Source organism: Panulirus ornatus, chromosome 6 (assembly GCF_036320965.1).
Source record: "Panulirus ornatus isolate Po-2019 chromosome 6, ASM3632096v1, whole genome shotgun sequence".
Lineage (NCBI taxonomy): Eukaryota > Metazoa > Arthropoda > Malacostraca > Decapoda > Palinuridae > Panulirus > Panulirus ornatus.
In genome coordinates, this window is record NC_092229.1 from 9,610,015 (window position 1) to 9,632,776 (window position 22,762).

The 22,762-nt window shown below is 40.4% G+C and overlaps 2 protein-coding genes across 6 annotated transcripts in view; one reads left to right on the forward strand and one right to left on the reverse strand.

Annotated features, from left to right (window-relative positions):
* Positions 1-22,762, reverse strand: part of dnc (phosphodiesterase dunce) — a 1,419,595-nt gene that overhangs the window by 365,231 nt on the left and 1,031,602 nt on the right. The gene's annotated exons all lie outside the window — the stretch shown is intronic.
* Positions 4,057-22,762, forward strand: part of Pgls (6-phosphogluconolactonase) — a 77,510-nt gene continuing 58,804 nt past the window's right edge. The window contains exon 1 of the mRNA XM_071662508.1: positions 4,057-4,281. Coding sequence (XP_071518609.1) covers positions 4,143-4,281 — 139 coding nt within the window. The 5' untranslated portion in view covers positions 4,057-4,142. The remainder of the gene's footprint in view (positions 4,282-22,762) is intronic.

The window sequence follows — 22,762 nt, forward strand, 5'->3', positions numbered from 1 at the left end:
AAGACCCTCATCTATAATACCACTTTCCCCGCAAATGATTAGGATAGGTCTGTCAGGTATGGTTTTATTGAAATGTTTTTCCGATGGTTTGCCATTTCTTTGAAACGATCCTGGCATTTAGTTCTATAGCATATCACTATATTTTGTGATATCCCAATCCAAAACCCCAGTTTACTGGGGATATCCCATTATCTTTGGAAAAAAGAGGATATCTCAAAAAGTAGTGATATGCAGTAGAATCGTGCAAAGCACATCAAAAACCATTATAAAAGCAATTTGAACTTTAAAACAGGTGGACGTCCGAAACTTAATTCTACTCCAAAAACCAGAAGGCATGTCTTTTGAATGAATCGCCCCAAAATGTTACATGTAAAAACAATATATCATATGTTTTCACTTACAGCTTTATACAGAAGTATTTAGAATCTAGCTATAAGGCAAGGTTTCAGCAGGGATGAAGAACACACTGCAGGGAAGACTGTTACAACAAATGGAGCAACATCTGTTACTGTCTACGATCTTAGCAGACAGCACTGGCAAAATTGTAAACAAGCTTTTATAAGGCAAAACACACCTAAATGATTCTTACGAAGACATGGGCGGGGGAAACGCTCTATAACATATATCTTACATCATGAAATTTCAGTAAATAACGTTTGAAATAATATCGAGCATATATATATATATATATATATATATATATATATATATATATATATATATATATATATATATATATATATATATATATGAGAAATACTTAGGAAAACAATTGGATTTGGATGTAGCATTTATGGATCTGGAGAAGGCATATGATAAGAGTTGATAGAGACGCTCTGTGGAAGGTATAAAGAGTATATGGTGTGGGAGGCAAGTTGCTAGAAGCAGTGAAAAGTTTTTATCGAGGATGTAAGGCATGTGTACGTGTAGGAAGAGAGGAAAGTGATTGGTACTCAGTGAATATTAGTTTGTGGCAGGGGTGCGTGAGTTCTCCATAGTTGTTTAATTTGTTTATGGATGGGGTTGTTACGGAGGTGAATGCAAGAGTTTTGGAAAGAGAGGCAAGTATGCAGTTTGTTGTGGATGAGAGGACTTGGGAAGTGAGTCACTTGTTGTTCGCTGATCATACAGCGCTGGTGGCTGATTCGGGTGAGATACTGCAGAAACTGGTGACTGAGTTTGGTAAAGTGTGTGAAAGAACAAAGCTGAGAGTAAATGTGAATAAGAGCAAGGTTATTAGGTACAGTAGGATTGAGGGACAAGTCAATTGGGAGGTAAGTTTAAACGGAGAAAAACTGGACGAAGAGAAGTGTTATAGATATCTGGGAGTGGATCTGGCAGCAGATGGAACCATGGAAGCGGAAGTTAATCATAGGGTGGGGGAGGGGGCGAAGGTTCTGGGAGCACTGAAAAATGTGTGGAAAGCGAGAACATTATCTTGGAAAGCAAAAATGAGTATGTTTGAAGGAATAGTGGTTCCAACAATGTTATATGGATGCGAGACGAGGGCGATAGATACAGTTGTGCGGAGGAGGGTGGATGTGCTGGAAATGAGATGTTTGAGGACAATATGTGGCGTGAGGTGGTTTGATCAAGTAATGAAAGTCTAAGAGAGATGTGCGGTAATAAAATGAGTGTGTTGAGAGAGAGCAGAAGAGGGTGTTTTGAAATGGTTTGGTCACATGGAGAGAATGGGTGAGGAAAGATTGACCAAGAGGATATATGTGTCAGAGGTAGAGGGAACGAGAAGTGGGAGACCAAACTGGAGGTAGAAGGATTTTGAGCGATCGGGGTCTGAACATGCAGGAGGGTGAAAGGCGTGCAAGGAATAGAGTGAATTGGAACGATGTGGTATATCGGGGTCGACGTGCTGCCAATGGATTGAACCAGGGCATGTGAAGTGTCTGGGGTAAACCATGGAAATTTCTGTGGGGGCCTGGATGTGGAAAGGGAGCTGTGGTTTCGGTGCATTATTACTTGACAGCTAGAGACTGAGTGTGAACGAATGGGGCCTTTGTTGTCTTTTCCTAGCGCTACCTCGCACACATGAGGGGGGAGGGGGTTGTTATTCCATGTGTGGCGAGGTGGCGATGGGAATAAATAAAGGCAGACTATGAATTATGTACATGTGTATATATGTACATGTCTGTGTGTGTATATATATATGTGTACATTGAGATGTATAGGTATGTATATTTGCATGTGTGGACTTGGATGTATATACATGTGTATGTGGGTGGGTTGGGCCATTCTTTCGTCTGTTTCCTTGCGCTACCTCGCTAACGCGGGAGACAGCGACAAAGCAAAATAGATAAACAAATGAAATATATATATATATATATATATATATATATATATATATATATATATATATATATATATATATATATATATATATATATATACTTGGTATTACAGTAACCGATTAAGAAACCACACATTATGCTAGTTAAGACGGCATGGGCAGGTGAGGCCCAATTAGCGCCATCTGATTAATGGTATATATATGGGTTGGCTGTGGGTTGACTGCCGCAACCAGGATTCGAATTACTTCTTTCACATCTTGGGTAGCTCTCCATTATTTTTTGATCGAGATGAGTAGAAACCTGTCCGACTTATCGTCTCTTTCAGGATAACATCAAAAACTTGATCAACTTGCCCTACACTGCAATATTCGGTACAATTCCCCTTCTCTATAGGTATTACTTTGTTTTTTGTAGCCGAGAGGTGGCTGCTCGTGTGCCCCCACCACGTGTTATACCATAGAAAACACTTGCCATGTGCTGCGTCACATGATTACTGTGTGGGTGTTAACACTCTAGGATGAACCGTGTAGACAACTGTTTCTGTTCTTACACATTGAACCTTTGCAATTCCCTCTCATTTCTTGTCTTTCCTAATAACTATGACCAGGCTCATCTCAAAAGACGGTTCTTATTTTACTTCCTCCGAAATTCGTAAATACTTTCCCATGTCTCTTCTTTTTCTTTTTCATTAACCTATCTAAACTTCAATTAAATCCCTGCCTTGATGTAGACTTTCGTCCGTGACTGGATGGAGCTTTAAACAAGCCATGGATTACATCCCAAATATTGGACCACCTACGTCAAAGGGAAAAATACCTGACCCAAATCAGGTGATGTAAATGTAATCACACTATGACCACTGTATTTCAGAAACCAAGTCAACCCCTAACATTATGTTTACGATGATAACTACCTAACCAAATTCAGGTGATGTAAATATAATCACACTATGACCACTGTATTTCAGAAACCAAGTCAACCCCTAACATTATGTTTACCATGATGTGAACCTCTTAAGAAATTTTGGAAAATTTTGAAACATCAAAGTGCTTCATATAAAATGTAAAACAAAATATAGTAAAATTAGCTTGAATACCAATATTGTATCATGCACTGACAAAACAAGGGTAGCAGAATATTTTGTTAATATATTTATCCCAAATGCTTCTTTACTGATTATCTGCATGTATTGGCCACTTTGGTCGCACTCTTATTGAACCATTCTATTAAGATAAAAATGCTGTTGACTATGGGTTGTGTGTTGTTACATATAATCAAATGATATATATGATATGTAACATAGTATATGTAAGAGTTCCGGTTAGATTTACGAAGGATTTTTTTTCGTTAATTTAATTTCCCATTGTTCATATTACCTCTGGTAACCTACTGGGCAGTAAAACATGTCCATTATCACAGGATTATGGCCGTATTGCAGAATCATTTCTGAAGTGTTTGAATTATTGTGTATAACCAGTTTGATGAATATATTGTAGATTCTTGACTGAGTTTGTATCTGGAGTTAGATGGTCATACTCCACTGTATGTGCAATCTCGCACATTATCATAAATTCTGATAAAGACAATTATACATACGGGTATGGTTGTTACATAAATAAACAATCTTTCTACACAGTAAATTTTGATATCAAAATTCAAAGGTATTTGTTTTTATAGAAATTCATGGCTTGAGTAATGATTTGTTGGAGGAGAGAGTATTTAGTTAGAGAAATTTCTGAATGTGGATTATAGAGTGAAACCCGGTCAGGTGGCTCAGGCTCACTATTATCCACAGTTCCACATTACCCTCAAAGCTCTTACCAGAATTGACTTATCATGTCGCTACCCGTGTCTAAGGTTGTTCGAAAGGTAGTAAGAAATGAAAAGGAAGTGATGAAAGAACTCTGCTCATTAGTAGAAAAACTTTCTAATGAATCCATTAATTTAAGGGATAGTTTCAAAATTGGATTATCAGGTTAGTATGAAAGTGGATCGTGCGATAATATTTTCTGATTTGGTGTGATTACCTTTATGTACTCTAATAACAGTTTTACAGTCTTGGTTCCCCGCCATTCAGCCTTTTACATTTACGTATGATGTCTTTACCATATCCCCAAGTCATTCTGTTCCTTTCATCCACTACTCGTATACTTTTCAAATATTTCTATACAATCTCCTTAACAAGTTTTTTGATTTTCTAGATATGTCTTGTGGTGGTTGTATTCTTACATCTCAGTGTCCAACTTAAGGTTGTGGTCAGGCTACCCCTCACTCTTTTCTCTAAGTATAAAACCTCCAGCCTTTCCTTGTAATCTAGTAATCCTAATTAGATGTTGCCCTCTGGACATTTCATGTGAAATGTTTGTGCTTAGATGCATATTGTAGTTGGACAGCATATTCTACTTTGTTTTGGCCATATTCAGGATACCAATAGATTGCTAAATATTTCCTTATCGCTATATTTGAAAGATATTCTGATGTATAGCAGCTGAAAGTTTGCCCCCTAACCATTCTTTTCATATGGAACTATACTGGAAGGAGGTGAAAAAGGAAAGAGGTGGATGTGAGAGTGGAAGTGTTGATATGAGAAGTAAGTGAAGGGAATTGTTCTGTCAAAAGGAGAAAGTGAAGGAAGATGGAAAGAGTATCTTGAATAACTGATGAATGTGGGAGAAGAGGAGGCAGCAGTTGTTACGTGCATGAGTATAGAGGATGGAGGAAAGGAGATACAAGTGCAGGGGCTTATTAACAGAAAGGGAAGTAAGGGCAATAATGTGGCTGAGGGTAGGAAAAGCACCTGAGTGGATTGGATTATAGCTGAAATGGTGAAGTATGGAGGAGAAAGTGTGATAGAGCGGATGCGTCTTGTATGTAATTTAACTTGGAAACAGAAACTTGTGTCTGAGGATTGGGTGAAAGCCATAATTATTCCTTCATTCAAAGGGAAAGGTGCTAAGGATGTATATAGCAATTATAGGAGATTAAGTCTGTTTAGTATGCCAGGAAAAGTGTATGCAAGAATATTAATTGACAGAGTGATGGAATAAGTGAAGAGCAAGGGGGTATTAGGGAAGTTAGGGGATGTGTGGATCAAGTTTTTGTAGTAAAGATGACCATGGAAAAGTATGTAGCTAAAGGTAAGAAGTTGTATGCAGCTTTTATGGTTCTGGAGAAAGTGCATGATAGATTCAAGTGGAATGCTTTGTGGGATGTGTTAAGGCTATATGGTATAGGGGGACAAATGTTGGATGGTGCAAAAGCCTTCTATAGAGGAGCAAGTATATGTGTAAGAGTAGATGGAGAGCTGGGTGAAAGCTTTGGGATACATGTAGGTGTGAGGGTGATGTCACCGTGGCTTTGTAGTATACATATGGACGGAGTCATAAGAGAGATGAAAGCAAAATTAAGGAAGGGGGATGCAGAGATGGAGTGTGGTGGTGAGATATGGTGACTAGTGTCAAGTCTGTTTGCAGATGATACTTATTTGTATCAATGTTGTGTGCTGAGAGTGAAGAGGAGTTGCAGAAGGTTGTAAGTGTGTTTTATGATGTGTGTAAGTGGAGAAGATTGAAGGTAAATGCAAGTCAAAGTAAAGTAATGGTGTTTAAAAGGAAGCAGAGTGAAAGCTTAGATTTAATAAAACCAAAACCATATAGAGTGAAAGAAGGTGTACTAAATTGTGCTGTGGATATGTGGAGAAAAAGATTGTGAGAACTGAGGGAATTTAAATATGTGGGAGCTGTCTTGGGTAAGCATGGTGATGTGGAAGGAGAGATAAGGGAGAGTCACTGGGTCCCTTGATAGAATAATGAAGGGTAGAGATGTATGTAAGTGAAGAGTGGATTAAGGGGCAGCATAGTTCTCCCAACCGTGATCATGAGCCAAAGCATGGACTTGGAATGAAGCACCGAGGTCAAGAATCTTGGCTGTGGAAATGAGTTATTTGAGAAGAGCATTTGGTGTGACAAGATAGATTGAAGAATGAAGGGAATGGGTGTATGAGAGATGTGATATGGCAAGGAATGCAAAGGAAGTGAATTGTGGAGTGGTAGAATGGGTGAAATGTAATACTTTGAGGTGGTTTGGGCATGTGGAAAGAATGCAACACTGAAAGTTTACAAGGAAAGAGTTGATAGTACAATTAAAGGGGTGAGTGGAAGACCACCTGTGACATGGGCAAATAGGGTGGAGCAATACTGGAGGGAGAGAAATAGTGGAAGAATGCATTGAATGTTGTATGCGAGGGAGGCATGTAAGGGCAGGGATAAGTAGAGACTTTTACCATGACCACCACAAAATGGGAGTTTCTAGAGAGAACGGGCATCAGAGATATAGATAGATAGAACTCTGGTGACGGATAAGGGATAATATTGACTTTTAGGTCCTCACACAAATTCCTAATAGTCATATTGTGGCTGTTTTTTAGCTTTGTCCCATTCTCATTACTTTAGTTTTGCTTGGGTTGAATTTCATCAACCATATCACAGACCTTTGTATTATCTGCTAACATACTGAGGATGGTGGTGCTGGAGGCTTTTCAACCACTACACTTTCCAAATTTGACATGGGCTACATGCCCAGTGAGAGCGTATGTGGCCCTAGAATTACCCCTGACACCTGAAGAAGACAATCTTCTAAACTTCATTATTTACCTTTATAAAAGGATTGTAGTAGGTCAGCGAAATGTTTGGCTGACAGTATGGCCCCTGAATACTCACCTTAAGATACCTTATGAAGTTTCTGACAGCAGGCCATGGCTTCTTATGGTCAGATCTGAATGTTTTTGTCTCGAGTCCTAGTGTCTGATAGCGCTCTTATCCCTGTTATAGGCAGATTGTTCCATATTTTTGCAAATGTATGACAAATAATTTATCCCTTGAGACGTTTATTACACTGCTGAAGATATAGCTTCAAATTGTCCCAGAATTCTTACTCTGGTTGTACAGTATCTCAATAGATTTTCCCCCTTATACTTTTCAGTTCAGATGAGTCAGATTCTTTGCAAAAACTGCACTACATACTCAACTTTATGAGCAAGTACTATGGTGACAGTTTTGTGCATTAAACTTCAGCAGCCACTCATTAATCCAATTTTGTAATTCTAGAATATCTTGCTAGAGTCTATCACATTCTCCTTGAATTTACATAAATGTAAAGATTGTTGTGTTATTAGCAAACATAAAAATTTCTGAGTCAGTATTTTCTTTCAAAGTCATTTATGTATTTGCCAGCAATAGAGGTCCAATTACTATTCCCAGAGGAATTCTGGAAGTCTCATTCTCTAAGAAAGATTGCATAATTCAGGACAAACTGCCCTATTCTGCTCTCCAAAAATGATAATTGCACAATTCAGAACACATACTGCTTTTTATTGTACAAAATGATGATATTCAACCTATTTTAGTGTTTCTAGTGTTGTATGCTGATAATTTTTTTTAGGCCCCAGTCACAGACAAAAGTCCTTAATTGAAGTATAGAAAGGATTATGAAAGGCTTAAAGAAGAAACATAGGAGAGTATTTAGGAATTTTGAAAGATGTGAAAAACATGTCTTTTAAAATGTGCCAGGTCGTAATTATTGGGGAAGACATGAGAAGGTTGAGAATTCCAAAGCTTCGAGCAGTAGGGAAAGGAACAGTTATCAGAATGGCTCACTCAGGAGTTACCACCGGCTAAACAGTAATCATGTGATGCAGCAGCTTGCCAAGTATAGCATGGTCTAGGGACACACTAGCTGCTACTTTTCAGGAGCAAAAACTAAAGTAATAAGAGTAGAAGAGGATAAGCAAACCAACATTGCTGTGTAGGGTAAGCAGGTCAAGTTTTTAAGTTAACCGAGGAGAGTTTGTGAGCAGTACTGCTTGCTAACTCTCACAGATCCCTTATGTGTTGGTAATGTACTAGCCTAGAATGAACATTATATGATGATCAGACATTAATAAGAAAGGAAAGAATATCACCTGTGGATCTTGCCTGAGAGAAGTGAGATTTAAGATGTTCCAGGATATAGAAATCATAAATGTCAAAGCAACAGGGCAATAGTTAGGTTGGTTAGAACTGTCACCCTGCTTCAGGGTAGGATGTACCAGAGCATGCTTCCAAGTAGGGAAAGTTCTAGTTTAAACAGAAATGGAACAGACAAGCAAGCTCAGGTGCAAGTTAAGATACACACTCAGTCCATGGGGATGGTTGCCTTTGGGACTATAAACCTTACTTGTGTTCTGAGAGAGAAGTGCTTTTTGGATAGTTCAAAAAGAGATTATGGAAGGGGCATAAGATTGGTAAGAGGAGCATCAGCGGGTGAAGGAATGTTAAGATTCATCTGAAGAATAGTAAGAAGAGAAATGGGAACCAGAGTTGCTTTATCTACAGAAGAGACAGCTATAGTACCATTAGAATGGAAAAGTGAAGGAAAGGTGGAGCAAGAGAAGTTGTTAGAGATGCCTTGAGCTTAAGACCAGAGAGACCTATCAGTGGATGATGAGATGTTATCACACTTCCTTTAAATAGAGGAACACTTTGCTTCATGGGTAATACATTTACAGTGATTAAGGGCAGTGATAAATGTTGAACGGGAGTTGGAGGAAGGAGAGTTTTCTCTGGTGCCCTATGCCTGATTCCTTGCCTGAATGGCTTCAGAACAGGAATGGTTGAACCATAGATAAGAAGAGGGCTTCGTAGAGGAAGAGGGGATAAATGCTTCCATTCCTACAACAATAATCTCCACTATGTGTTCAGGAAGACAAAAGCACCAACACATAAGAGACAGTGATGTACCCAAGGAAAGTCAAAAATTAATTTCTCTCCATCTATATATCTGGTGCCCATTCCCGCTGGGAACTGCCATCAAGGGATGGCCATAGCAAAAGAGTCTCCACTTATTCCTGTCCTTACATTCCTCCCTGGCATACACCATTCCAAGCATTCTTCTTGTTTCTCTCCCTCCAGTATTTCTCCATCCTATTTGCCCCAGTCACAGATGATCTTCCACTCACACTACCCCCTTTAATTGTACTATCATACACTCTCCTTGTGAACTCTTAGCCTTGCATTCTTTCCACATGCCCAAACCACCTCATAGTATTATGTCTCACCGATTCTACCACTCCACAGTTCATTCCCCTTGCATTCCTTGCCATACCACATCTCTCATATACCCTTTCATTCCTTTCTTCATTCCGTCTAGTCACACCACATGCTCTTCTCAAATAGCTCATTTCCACAGCCTGGATTCTTGACCTCTGTGCCTCATTCTATGTCCATGTTTCGGGTGCATAGGTCAGGGTTGGGAGGACTATGCTGTCCCTTAATCCTCTCTTTACTTCCATACTTACACCTCTACCCTTCATTATTCTAGTTAAGGGACCCAGTGCCACTTCTATCTTATACTGCTCTCTCCCTTATCTCTCCTTCCATATCACCACACTTATCCAAGACAGCTACCAAATACTTAAATTCTCTCACTTCTTCCAGTCTTTTCCCCAACATATGCACAGCACAGTTTAGTACACTTTCTTCCTTCACTCTATATGGTTTTATACAATCTACACTTTCACTCCATTTCCTTTCAAAGACCATTACTTTTACTTGCATTAGCTTTCAATCTCCTCCACTTACACACATCATAAAACACACTTACAACCTTCTGCAACTCCTCTTTGATCTCTGCAAACAATAGTGTCATTCACAAACAGGCTTGCCACTAGCCACTTTTATACATATGTATGCTTATATACTGCCTTTATTGATTTATATATGTACATTATTAGTTATGTTATTCTTATCAAAGTCATAATATGTTTAGGCCTGTATAGTCGTAATGTATTTGGCTGGTAGTACAAGAATGTTGGAAATAGAACGCCTGAGCTCAAGTTTGTGTGGCATCCCTTTCTCTTGGATTCTCCCATTAAATTATGTAAGATGGGAGATGGGTTGATTAGAAAGGGTAGTGAGTGGTGGGATGAAGAAGTAAGAGTATTAGTGAAAGAGAAGAGAGAGGCATTTGGACGATTTTTGCAGGGAAAAAATGCAATTGAGTGGGAGATGTATAAAAGAAAGAGACAGGAGGTCAAGAGAAAGGTGCAAGAGGTGAAAAAAAGGGCAAATGAGAGTTGGGGTGAGAGAGTATCATTAAATTTTAGGGAGAATAAAAAGATGTTCTGGAAGGAGGTAAATAAAGTGCGTAAGACAAGGGAGCAAATGGGAACTACAGTGAAGGGCGCAAATGGGGAGGTGATAACAAGTAGTGGTGATGTGAGAAGGAGATGGAGTGAGTATTTTGAAGGTTTGTTGAATGTGTTTGATGATAGAGTGGCAGATATAGGGTGTTTTGGTCGAGGTGGTGTGCAAAGTGAGAGGGTTAGGGAAAATGATTTGGTAAACAGAGAAGAGGTAGTAAAAGCTTTGCGGAAGATGAAAGCCGGCAAGGCAGCAGGTTTGGATGGTATTGCAGTGGAATTTATTAAAAAAGGGGGTGACTGTATTGTTGACTGGTTGGTAAGGTTATTTAATGTATGTATGACTCATGGTGAGGTGCCTGAGGATTGGCGGAATGCGTGCATAGTGCCATTGTACAAAGGCAAAGGGGATAAGAGTGAGTGCTCAAATTACAGAGGTATAAGTTTGTTGAGTATTCCTGGTAAATTATATGGGAGGGTATTGATTGAGAGGGTGAAGGCATGTACAGAGCATCAGATTGGGGAAGAGCAGTGTGGTTTCAGAAGTGGTAGAGAATGTGTGGATCAGGTGTTTGCTTTGAAGAATGTATGTGAGAAATACTTAGAAAAGCAAATGGATTTGTATGTAGCATTTATGGATCTGGAGAAGGCATATGATAGAGTTGATAGAGATGCTCTGTGGAAGGTATTAAGAATATATGGTGTGGGAGGCAAGTTGTTAGAAGCAGTGAAAAGTTTTTATCGAAGATGTAAGGCATGTGTACGTGTAGGAAGAGAGGAAAGTGATTGCTTCTCAGTGAATGCAGGTTTGCGGCAGGGGTGTGTGATGTCTTCATGGTTGTTTAATTTGTTTATGGATGGGGTTGTTAGGGAGGTGAATGCAAGAGTTTTGGAAAGAGGGGCAAGTATGAAGTCTGTTGTGGATGAGAGAGCTTGGGAAGTGAGTCAGTTGTTGTTCGCTGATGATACAGCGCTGGTGGCTGATTCATGTGAGAAACTGCAGAAGCTGGTGACTGAGTTTGGTAAAGTGTGTGAAGGAAGAGAGTTAAAGAGTAAATGTGAATAAGAGCAAGGTTATTAGGTACAGTAGGGTTGAGGGTCAAGTCATTTGGGAGGTAAGTTTGAATGGAGAAAAACTGGAGGAAGTAAAGTGTTTTAGATATCTGGGAGTGGATCTGGCAGCGGATGGAACCATGGAAGCGGAAGTGGATCATAGGGTGGGGGAGGGGGCGAAAATCCTGGGAGCCTTGAAGAATGTGTGGAAGTCGAGAACATTATCTCGGAAAGCAAAAATGGGTATGTTTGAAGGAATAGTGGTTCCAACAATTTTGTATGGTTGCGAGGCGTGGGCTATGGATAGAGTTGTGCGCAGGAGGGTGGATGTGCTGGAAATGAGATGTTTGAGGACAATGTGTGGTGTGAGGTGGTTTGATCGAGTAAGTAACGTAAGGGTAAGAGAGATGTGTGGAAATAAAAAGAGCATGGTTGAGAGAGCAGAAGAGGGTGTTTTGAAATGGTTTGGGCACATGGAGAGAATGAGTGAGGAATGATTGACCAAGAGGATATATGTGTTGGAGGTGAAGGGAACGAGGAGAAGTGGGAGACCAAATTGGAGGTGGAAAAATGGAGTGAAAAAGATTTTGTGTGATCGGGGCCTGAACATGCAGGAGGGTGAAAGGAGGGCAAGGAATAGAGTGAATTGGATCGATGTGGTATACCGGGGTTGACGTGCTGTCAGTGGATTGAATCAGGGCATGTGAAGCGTTTGGGGTAAACCATGGAAAGCTGTGTAGGTATGTATATTTGCGTGTGTGGACGTCTATGAATATACATGTGTATGGGGGTGGGTTGGGCCATTTCTTTCGTCTGTTTCCTTGCGCTACCTCGCAAACACGGGAGACCGGCAAAAAAAAAAAAAAATTACACTTATAAAGTGTAAGAAAGTAAACTACATTGATATGGGTAAAACTGAAAGTGGAAGGAGAGAGATGGGTGATTGTTGGTGCTTATGCACCTGGTCATAAGAAGGATCATGAGAGGGAAGTGTTTTGGGAGCAGCTGAGTGAGTGTGTTAGCAGCTTTGATGCACGAGACCGGGTTATAGTGATGGGTGATTTGAATGCAAAGGTGAGTTGTGTGGCAGTTAAGGGTATAATTGTTGTATGTGGGGTGCTCAGTGTTGTAATGGAAATGATGAAGAGCTTGTGGATTTATGTGCTGAAAATGGACTGGTGATTGGGAATACCTGGTTTAAAAAGAGATATATACATAAGTATTGGAAAGGATCACAATTTTGCGCGTGATCAAGATATTCCTATGAGTCCATGGGGAAAATGAAACACGAAAAGTTCCCAAGTGCAATTTCATGTAATAATCACATCATCAGGGGAGACACAAGAGAGAAATATAACAGTCAGTTGATATACATCGAAATGACAAAGCTAGGACGCCATTTGGTAAACATGTTTACCAAATGGCGTCCTAGCTTCATCTCTTCGATGTATATCAACTGACTGTTATATTTCTCTCTTGTGTCTCCCCTGATGATGTGATTATTACACGAAAGTGCACTTGGGAACTTTTCGTGTTTCATTTTCCCCGTGGACTCATAGTATATGTATGTGAGTAGGAGAGATGGCCAGAGGGTGTTATTGGATTATGTGTTAATTGATAGGTGTGTAAAAGAGAGACTTTTGGATTTAATATGCTGAGAGGGGCAGCTGGAGGGATGTCTGATCACTATCTTGTGGAGGCGAAGGTAGGGGTTGGTAGGGATTTTCAGAAAAGGAAAGAGAATATTGGGGTGAAGAGAGGGGTGAGAGTAAGTCAGCTTGAAAAGGAAACTTGTGTGAGGAAGTACCAGGAGAGATTGAATGAAGAATGGCAAAAGGTGAGAGCAAATGACGTAAGGGGAGTAGGGGAGGAATGGGATGTATTTAGGGAAGCAGTGATGGCTTGCGCAAAAGATGCATGTGGCATGAGAACGGTGGGAGGTGGGCAGATTAGAAAGGGTAGTGAATGGTGGGTGGAAGAAGTAAGATTGTTAGTGAAAGAGAAGAGAGAGGCATTTGGACAATTTTTGCAGGGAAGTAGTGCAAAAGACTGGGACATGTATAAAAGAAAGAGGCAGGAGGTCAAGAGAAAGGTGCAAGAGGTGAAAAAGTGCAAATGAGAGTTGGGGTGAGAAAGGATCATTAAATTTTAGGGAGACTAAAAAGATGTTTTGGAAGGAGGTAAATAAAGTGCATAAGACAACAAATGGGAACATTGGTGAAGGGGGCAAATGGGAAGGTAATAACAGGTAGTGTTGAAGTGAGAAGGAGATGGAGTGAATATCTTGAAGGTTTGTTGAATGTGTATGACAATAGAGTGGCAGATATAGGGTGTTTTGGTTGAGGTGGTGTGCGAAGTGAGAGGGTCAGGGAAAATGGTTTGGTAAACAGAGAAGAGTTAGTGAAATCTTTGCGGAAGATGAAAGACAGCAAGGCAGTGAGTTTGGATGGTATTGCATTGGAATTTACAAAAAAAAGTGGGGGGACTGTGTTGTTGATTGGTTGGTAACGATATTCACTGTATGTATGGATCATGGTGAAGTACCTGAGGATTGGCAGAATACATGCATAGTGTCATTGTACAAAGGCAAAGGGGATAAAAGTGTATTCAAGTTACAGAGGCATAAGTTTGTTGAGTATTCCTGGGAAATTATATGGAAGGGTATGGATTGAGAGGGTAAAGGCATGTTCAGAGCATCAGATTGGGGAAGAGCAGTATGGTTTCAGAAGTGGTAGAGGATGTGTGGATGAGGTGTTTGCTTTGAAGAATGTATGAGAAATACTTAGAAAAACAGATGGAAGGCATATGATAGGGTGGATAGAGATGCTTTGTGGAAGGTTTTAAGAGTATATTCTGTGGGAGGTAAGTTACTAAAAGCAGTGAAATGTTTTTACCAAGGATGTAAGGCAGATGTACGAGTAGGAAGAGAGGAAATGTTGCCTTTTGAGGTTAAAAGTGCTCCAAATTTTTTTCAGTGCATCATGGACAAAATTCTTGTGGGTCTTCCTCAAGTGTTTTGTTTTCAGGATAATGTCCTTATCATTGACAGTGACATCCAGCATCACGTCAGAACCCTAGCCACAGTACTGAAAGATTGCTGGCACTCAATGCTAGGCTCAACAAGAACAAATATTCATTTCTAGTGAAGGAAGTAATGTATCTTGGCTACAAAGTGAATTCAGAAGGGCTAAGACTAGGAGAAGATAAAGTAAGAGATACAGTAAATTTACTAACTCCAAAAAATGTCAGTGAAGTGAAAGCTTTCCTGGAAATGATAGTATTATTCTAGGTTCTAGAATGCTCTGTGGAAGGTATTAAGAATATATGGTGTGGGAGGCAAGTTGTTAGAAGCAGTGAAAAGTTTTTATCAAGGATGTAAGGCATGTGTACGTGTAGGAAGAGAGGAAAGTGATTGGTTCTCAGTGAATGTAGGTTTGCGGCAGGAGTGTGTGATGTCTCCATGGTTGTTTAATTTGTTTATGGATGGGGTTGTTAGGGAGGTGAATGCAAGAGTTTTGGAAAGAGGGGCAAGTATGAAGTCTGTTGGGGATGAGAGAGCTTGGGAAGTGAGTCAGTTGTTGTTCGCTGATGATACAGCGCTGGTGGCTGATTCATGTGAGAAACTGCAGAAGCTGGTGACTGAGTTTGGTAAAGTGTGTGAAAGAAGAAAGTTAAGAGTAAATGTGAATAAGAGCAAGGTTATTAGGTACAGTAGGGTTGAGGGTCAAGTCAATTGGGAGGTGAGTTTGAATGGAGAAAAACTGGAAGAAGTGAAGTGTTTTAGATATCTGGGAGTGGATCTGGCAGCGGATGGAACCATGGAAGCGGAAGTGGATCATAGGGTGGGGGAGGGGGCGAAAATTCTAGGAGCCTTGAAGAATGTGTGGAAGTTGAGAACATTATCTCGGAAAGCAAAAATGGGTATGTTTGAAGGAATAGTGGTTCCAACAATGTTGTATGGTTGCGAGGCGTGGGCTATGGATAGAGTGGTGCGCAGGAGGATGGATGTGCTGGAAATGAGATGTTTGAGGACAATGTGTGGTGTGAGGTGGTTTGATCGAGTAAGTAACGTAAGGGTAAGAGAGATATGTGGAAATAAAAAGAGCGTGGTTGAGAGAGCAGAAGAGGGTGTTTTGAAATGGTTTGGGCACATGGAGAGAATGAGTGAGGAAAGATTGACCAAGAGGATATATGTGTCGGAGGTGGAGGGAACGAGGAGAAGAGGGAGACCAAATTGGAGGTGGAAAGATGGAGTGAAAAAGATTTTGTGTGATCGGGGCCTGAACATGCAGGAGGGTGAAAGGAGGGCAAGGAATAGAGTGAATTGGAGCGATGTGGTATACCGGGGTTGACGTGCTGTCAGTGGATTGAATCAGGGCATGTGAAGCGTCTGGGGTAAACCATGGAAAGCTGTGTAGGTATGTATATTTGCGTGTATGGACGTATGTATATACATGTGTATGGGGGTGGGTTGGGCCATTTCTTTCGTCTGTTTCCTTGCGCTACCTCGCAAACGTGGGAGACAGCGGGAAAAAAAAAAAAAAAGTGGACTTTCATTAGTTTTGGCCCTTCTGCATGAACTGTTAAAGAAAGGGACTCCATGAAAATGGAACCATACAACTCAGAGGTCATTTGAGGATTGTAAAGCTGCTGTATCTAGTACTGATGTTTTGGTCCACCAAGATACCAGTAGAACACTAAAGCTTGCTTGTGATACATCAGGCTATGGATTAGGTGCTGTCATAAGTCACATAATTGATGACAGTGAAGAAAGACCCATTGCATATGCCTCGAGAACGCTTACCCAAAGCGAGAAAAACTATGCACAAATAGAGAAAGAGGCTTTGTCTCATATTTGGAGTAAAGAAATTTCACCAGTATTTATATGATAGGGAAGTTGTCCACAAGCCTCTCTTGGCAATTCTAGGTCCTAAATCACCTATTCCTACACTCTGTAGCCAGAATGAAGATGGACAGTGATATTATCGGCATATGGCTGTGAGATACAGTACAGACGTTCAGAGGATCATTCCAATGTCGATGCTTTGTCCAGGTTGCCAAGTAACCATGATAGCAGAAGATTTACTAGTCACCTCCCGAATGATTGTTCATGAAACTAGGAAAGACGTGTTAGGAAGAGTTCTAGAATGTACACTAAATGGATGGCCAGAGATTTGTCCATCCTTAGAATTTCAACCATACCATTTAAGGAGATAAGGTATTTTTAGAACATGGATGTGTGTTGTGGGGTATGAGTGTTAATTCCATAGTGTTTTAGAGGGCAAATTTTGAATGAACTGCATTTTGAAGAACCAGGTATATTGCTCTGAAATCATTGGCCAGAAGTTTTGTATGGTGGCCTAAACTGGATGATGAAATAGAAATGATGGTATGTGAATGCTCTGTTTGTCAGAATGTTGGGAGTAATGTCACTCAGCACACCTTTGAAAACTTGGAAATGGCCTACCCATCACTTCCAATAAGTACACATTGACATTTGTGGGAATAAACAAATTTTTGTTATTAATTGACAGTCATTTAAAATGGATTGATGTTAAGCACATGAATAGTACTAATGCTGGTAGCACCATTGATGAATTATGATTAGTATTCGCTGAACATGGAATACCAGAGAAGGTATTCGCTGAACATGGAATACCAGAGAAGGTAGCATCAGACAATGATCCTCTGTTTCAATCATTAGAGTTTAAACACTTCATGAGACTCAATGGTGTAAAGCATGTTCTGATCCCACCCTATCATCCTGCCTCTAATTGTGCAGCTGTGATCAGTTAGAATTGTAAAGAAAGCACTTTCCAAGCAGGTAATTCAAGGAACTGTTGGAAAATCAGTGAAACACAGACTAGCAAATTTCTTACTCAAATACAATACAGAATCACACCACATAGTGTGACAGGATGTACTCCTGCAGAATTAATGATAAAGAGACAAGAACAAGATAAAGTTTAGTTAAGGTAAGTCTGTTTGCAGTTGCAGAGAGGAAACAAGCTTAATAAAAGATGTATCACGACAAGAGTTCCAGTGAAAGAGCATTCAAGGTAAATGACAGGGCGAGAGTTAGAAACATTGCTAAAGGTTACAGTACTGTACATGCAGAATGGATAACAGGTGCCATCGATAAAGTATGTGGATCTAAGATATATTTAGTGAAATGTGGTAACTCAGTAAAATATGTTCATGTAGATCACATGACGAGATGAATGTAACAGCAGAACATGATGATAAACTTTATACAGTTGTGGATGATTGTCAAGGTGATGAGGTTAAAGATGATATTTTCCAGTATCCACACAGTGTCAAGTGACTTTCTTGGTGATATGCCTGTTACTGATCATGCACAGAGTACAAGTAAAACTCCTGTAAAACTTGATGGAGGGAGTATTCCTAGATCAGAGTTAGGAAACCGGTAATAAAATTAGACCTCTGATAATGTGAATTGTGAATAGGCCTTACAAAACTGTTTAGTTAGGAAGTTATATTTCTTGTGTTCTATTCTCTTCCATGTCATATGTAAAACTGTAAGTTTTGTTTATTTGAATTTGTAGTAACCATGATTTCATTCTTTGAAGAGAAGCAATGTTATATATATATTTTTTTTTTTTTTTTTTTTTTTTTTTCCGCTGTCTCCCGCATTTGCGAGTTAGCGCAAGGAAACAGACGAAAGAAATGGCCCAACCCACCCCCATACACATGTATATACATACGTCCACACACGCAAATATACATACCTACACAGCTTTCCATGGTTCACCCCAGACGCTTCACATGCCCTGATTCAATCCACTGACAGCACGTCAACCCCAGTATACCACATCGATCCAATTCACTCTATTCCTTGCCCTCCTTTCACCCTCCTGCATGTTCAGGCCCCGATCACACAAAATCTTTTTCACTCCATCTTTCCACCTCCAATTTGGTCTCCCACTTCTCCTCGTTCCCTCCACCTCCGACACATATATCCTCATATATCCTCATATATGTTATATTGATACAGTGGTTAAATTGATGAGAACTGCTATTGACGTTTGTGTAAATAAATTATACATTTCCTTTTTTCCATAGCCAGAGGTTGAACAATTATGTGACATTCATTTTTTTTTCCATTCATTTCAAGCTAGAAGTTTCAGTTTTCTAAATTGTTTCTTACATTTTTCATATGTATATATATGTATGTGTGTGTGTGTGTATATGTGCGTATGTATGTGTATGTGTGTGTATGTGTATATGTATATATATATGTATATTGTCCCTGGGGATAGGGGTGAAAGAATACTTCCCACGTATTCCTCGCGTGTCGTAGAAAGCGACTAGAGGGGACGGGAGCGGGGGGCCAGAAATCCTCCCCTCCTTGTATTAACTTTCTAAAATGGGAAACAGAAGAAGGAGTCACGCGGGGAGTGCTCATCCTCCTCGAGGGCTCAGAGTGGGGTGCCTAAATGTGTGTGGATGAAACCAAGATGTGAAAAAAGGAGAGATAGGTAGTATGTTTGAGGAAAGGAACCTGGATGTTTTGGCTCTGAGTGAAACGAAGCTCAAGGGTAAAGGGGAAGAGTGGTTTGGGAATGTCTGGGGAGTAAAGTCAGGGGTTAGTGAGAGGACAAGAGCAAGGGAAGGAGTAGCAATACTCCTGAAACAGGAGTTGTGGGAGTATGTGATAGAATGTAAGAAAGTAAATTCTCAATTAATATGGGTAAAACTGAAAGTTGATGGAGAGAGGTGGGTGATTATTGGTGCATATGCACCTGGGCATGAGAAGAAAGATCAAGAGAGGCAAGTGTTTTGGGAGCAGCTGAATGAGTGTGTTAGTGGTTTTGATGCACGAGACCGGGTTATAGTGATGGGTGATTTGAATGCAAAGGTGAGTAATGTGGCAGTTGAGGGAATAATTGGTATACATGGGGTGTTCAGTGTTGTAAATGGAAATGGTGAAGAGCTTGTAGATTTATGTGCTGAAAAAGGACTGATGATTGGGAATACCTGGTTTAAAAAGCGAGATATACATAAGTATACTTATGTAAGTAGGAGAGATGGCCAGAGAGCGTTATTGGATTACGTGTTAATTGACAGGCGTGCGAAAGAGAGACTTTTGGATGTTAATGTGCTGAGAGGTGCAACTGGAGGGATGTCTGATCATTATCTTGTGGAGGCTAAGGTGAAGATCTGTATGGGTTTTCAGAAAAGAAGAGTGAATGTTGGGGTGAAGAGGGTGGTGAGAGTAAGTGAGCTTGAGAAGGAGACCTGTGTGAGGAAGTACCAGGAGAGACTGAGTACAGAATGGAAAAAGGTGAGAACAATGGAAGCAAGGGGAGTGGGGGAGGAATGGGATGTATTTAGGGAATCAGTGATGGATTGCGCAAAAGATGCTTGTGGCATGAGAAGAGTGGGAGGTGGGTTGATTAGAAAGGGTAGTGAGTGGTGGGATGAAGAAGTAAGAGTATTAGTGAAAGAGAAGAGAGAGGCATTTGGACGATTTTTGCAGGGAAAAAATGCAAGTGAGTGGGAGATGTATAAAAGAAAGAGACAGGAGGTCAAGAGAAAGGTGCAAGAGGTGAAAAAAAGGGCAAATGAGAGTTGGGGTGAGAGAGTATCATTAAATTTTAGGGAGAATAAAAAGATGTTCTGGAAGGAGGTAAATAAAGTGCGTAAGACAAGGGAGCAAATGGGAACTTCAGTGAAGGGCGCAAATGGGGAGGTGATAACAAGTAGTGGTGATGTGAGAAGGAGATGGAGTGAGTATTTTGAAGGTTTGTTGAATGTGTTTGATGATAGAGTGGCAGATATAGGGTGTTTTGGTCGAGGTGGTGTGCAAAGTGAGAGGGTTAGGGAAAATGATTTGGTAAACAGAGAAGAGGTAGTGAAAGCTTTGCGGAAGATGAAAGCCGGCAAGGCAGCAAGTTTGGATGGTATTGCAGTGGAATTTATTAAAAAAGGGGGTGACTGTATTGTTGACTGGTTGGTAAGGTTATTTAATGTATGTATGACTCATGGTGAGGTGCCTGAGGATTGGCGGAATGCATGCATAGTGCCATTGTACAAAGGCAAAGGGGATAAGAGTGAGTGCTCAAATTACAGAGGTATAAGTTTGTTGAGTATTCCTGGTAAATTATGTGGGAGGGTATTGATTGAGAGGGTGAAGGCATGTACAGAGCATCAGATTGGGGAAGAGCAGTGTGGTTTCAGAAGTGGTAGAGGATGTGTGGATCAGGTGTTTGCTTTGAAGAATGTATGTGAGAAATACTTAGAAAAGCAATTGGATTTGTATGTAGCATTTATGGATCTGGAGAAGGCATATGATAGAGTTGATAGAGATGCTCTGTGGAAGGTATTAAGAATATATGGTGTGGGAGGAAAGTTGTTAGAAGCAGTGAAAAGTTTTTATCGAGGATGTAAGGCATGTGTACGTGTAGGAAGAGAGGAAAGTGATTGGTTCTCAGTGAATGTAGGTTTGCGGCAGGGGTGTGTGATGTCTCCATGGTTGTTTAATTTGTTTATGGATGGGGTTGTTAGGGAGGTAAATGCAAGAGTTTTGGAAAGAGGGGCAAGTATGAAGTTTGTTGGGGATGAGAGAGCTTGGGAAGTGAGTCAGTTGTTGTTCGCTGATGATACAGCGCTGGTGGCTGATTCATGTGAGAAACTGCAGAAGCTGGTGACTGAGTTTGGTAAAGTGTGTGGAAGAAGAAAGTTAAGAGTAAATGTGAATAAGAGCAAGGTTATTAGGTACAGTAGGGTTGAGGGTCAAGTCAATTGGGAGGTGAGTTTGAATGGAGAAAAACTGGAGGAAGTGAAGTGTTTTAGATATCTGGGAGTGGATCTGGCAGCGGATGGAACCATGGAAGCGGAAGTGGATCATAGGGTGGGGGAGGGGGCGAAAATTCTGGGAGCCTTGAAGAATGTGTGGAAGTCGAGAACATTATCTCGGAAAGCAAAAATGGGTATGTTTGAAGGAATAGTGGTTCCAACAATGTTGTATGGTTGCGAGGCGTGGGCTATGGATAGAGTGGTGCGCAGGAGGATGGATGTGCTGGAAATGAGATGTTTGAGGACAATGTGTGGTGTGAGGTGGTTTGATCGAGTAAGTAACGTAAGGGTAAGAGAGATGTGTGGAAATAAAAAGAGCGTGGTTGAGAGAGCAGAAGAGGGTGTTTTGAAATGGTTTGGGCACATGGAGAGAATGAGTGAGGAAAGATTGACCAAGAGGATATATGTGTCGGAGGTGGAGGGAATGAGGAGAAGAGGGAGACCAAATTGGAGGTGGAAAGATGGAGTGAAAAAGATTTTGTGTGATCAGGGCCTGAACATGCAGGAGGGTGAAAGGAGGGCAAGGAATAGAGTGAATTGGAACGATGTGGTATACCGGGGTTGACGTGCTGTCAGTGGATTGAATCAAGGCATGTGAAGCGTCTGGGGTAAACCATGGAAAGCTGTGTAGGTATGTATATTTGCGTGTGTGGACGTATGTATATACATGTGTATGGGGGGGGCCATTTCTTTCGTCTGTTTCCTTGCGCTACCTCGCAAACGCGGGAGACAGCGACAAAGTATAATAATATAAATAATATTAGGCTGGTAGTACAAGAACATCAGAAATAAATCACCTGAGCTGGAGTTTGTGTGTGGCTTCCCTTTCTCTTGGATTCTCCCATTAAATTCCATAAGATATTACAACCACCATACCTCACTACCATGCTTCATCTCTGCACCCCTTTTTCCCTAATTTTGCTTTCATCTTTCTTATCACTCCATTCATACATATATTAAAAAGCCACAGTGACATCACACAGCCTTGCCTCACACCTACATGTATCCCAAAACTTTCGCTCGGCTCTTCATCCACACTTACACACACTATTGCTCCTCATGTCTTTCCCAACAGCTATGACGAGTCACATTTCAGAAGACAGATCTTTCACTTTCTCAAAAATTCACAAATACTTATTCTAGTCTTTTCTTTTTTCTGTTTCATAATTCTATCTATACTTCAATTAAAGTCCAGCCTTGATGTGGATTTTTGTACGTAACTGGAGCCTTCAACATAAAAGAAAAAGGAAAAAAAAAGGGCTTTTACACCATCCAACAGTTTTCCCCCTATATCATGTATCCTTAACACATCCTACAAAGCATTCCACTCAGCTCTGTCATAAAACTTCTCCAGATCCATAAAAGCTCCAAGGAAAGTCAGAAATAAATTTTCGTAAGTTATTCCAGT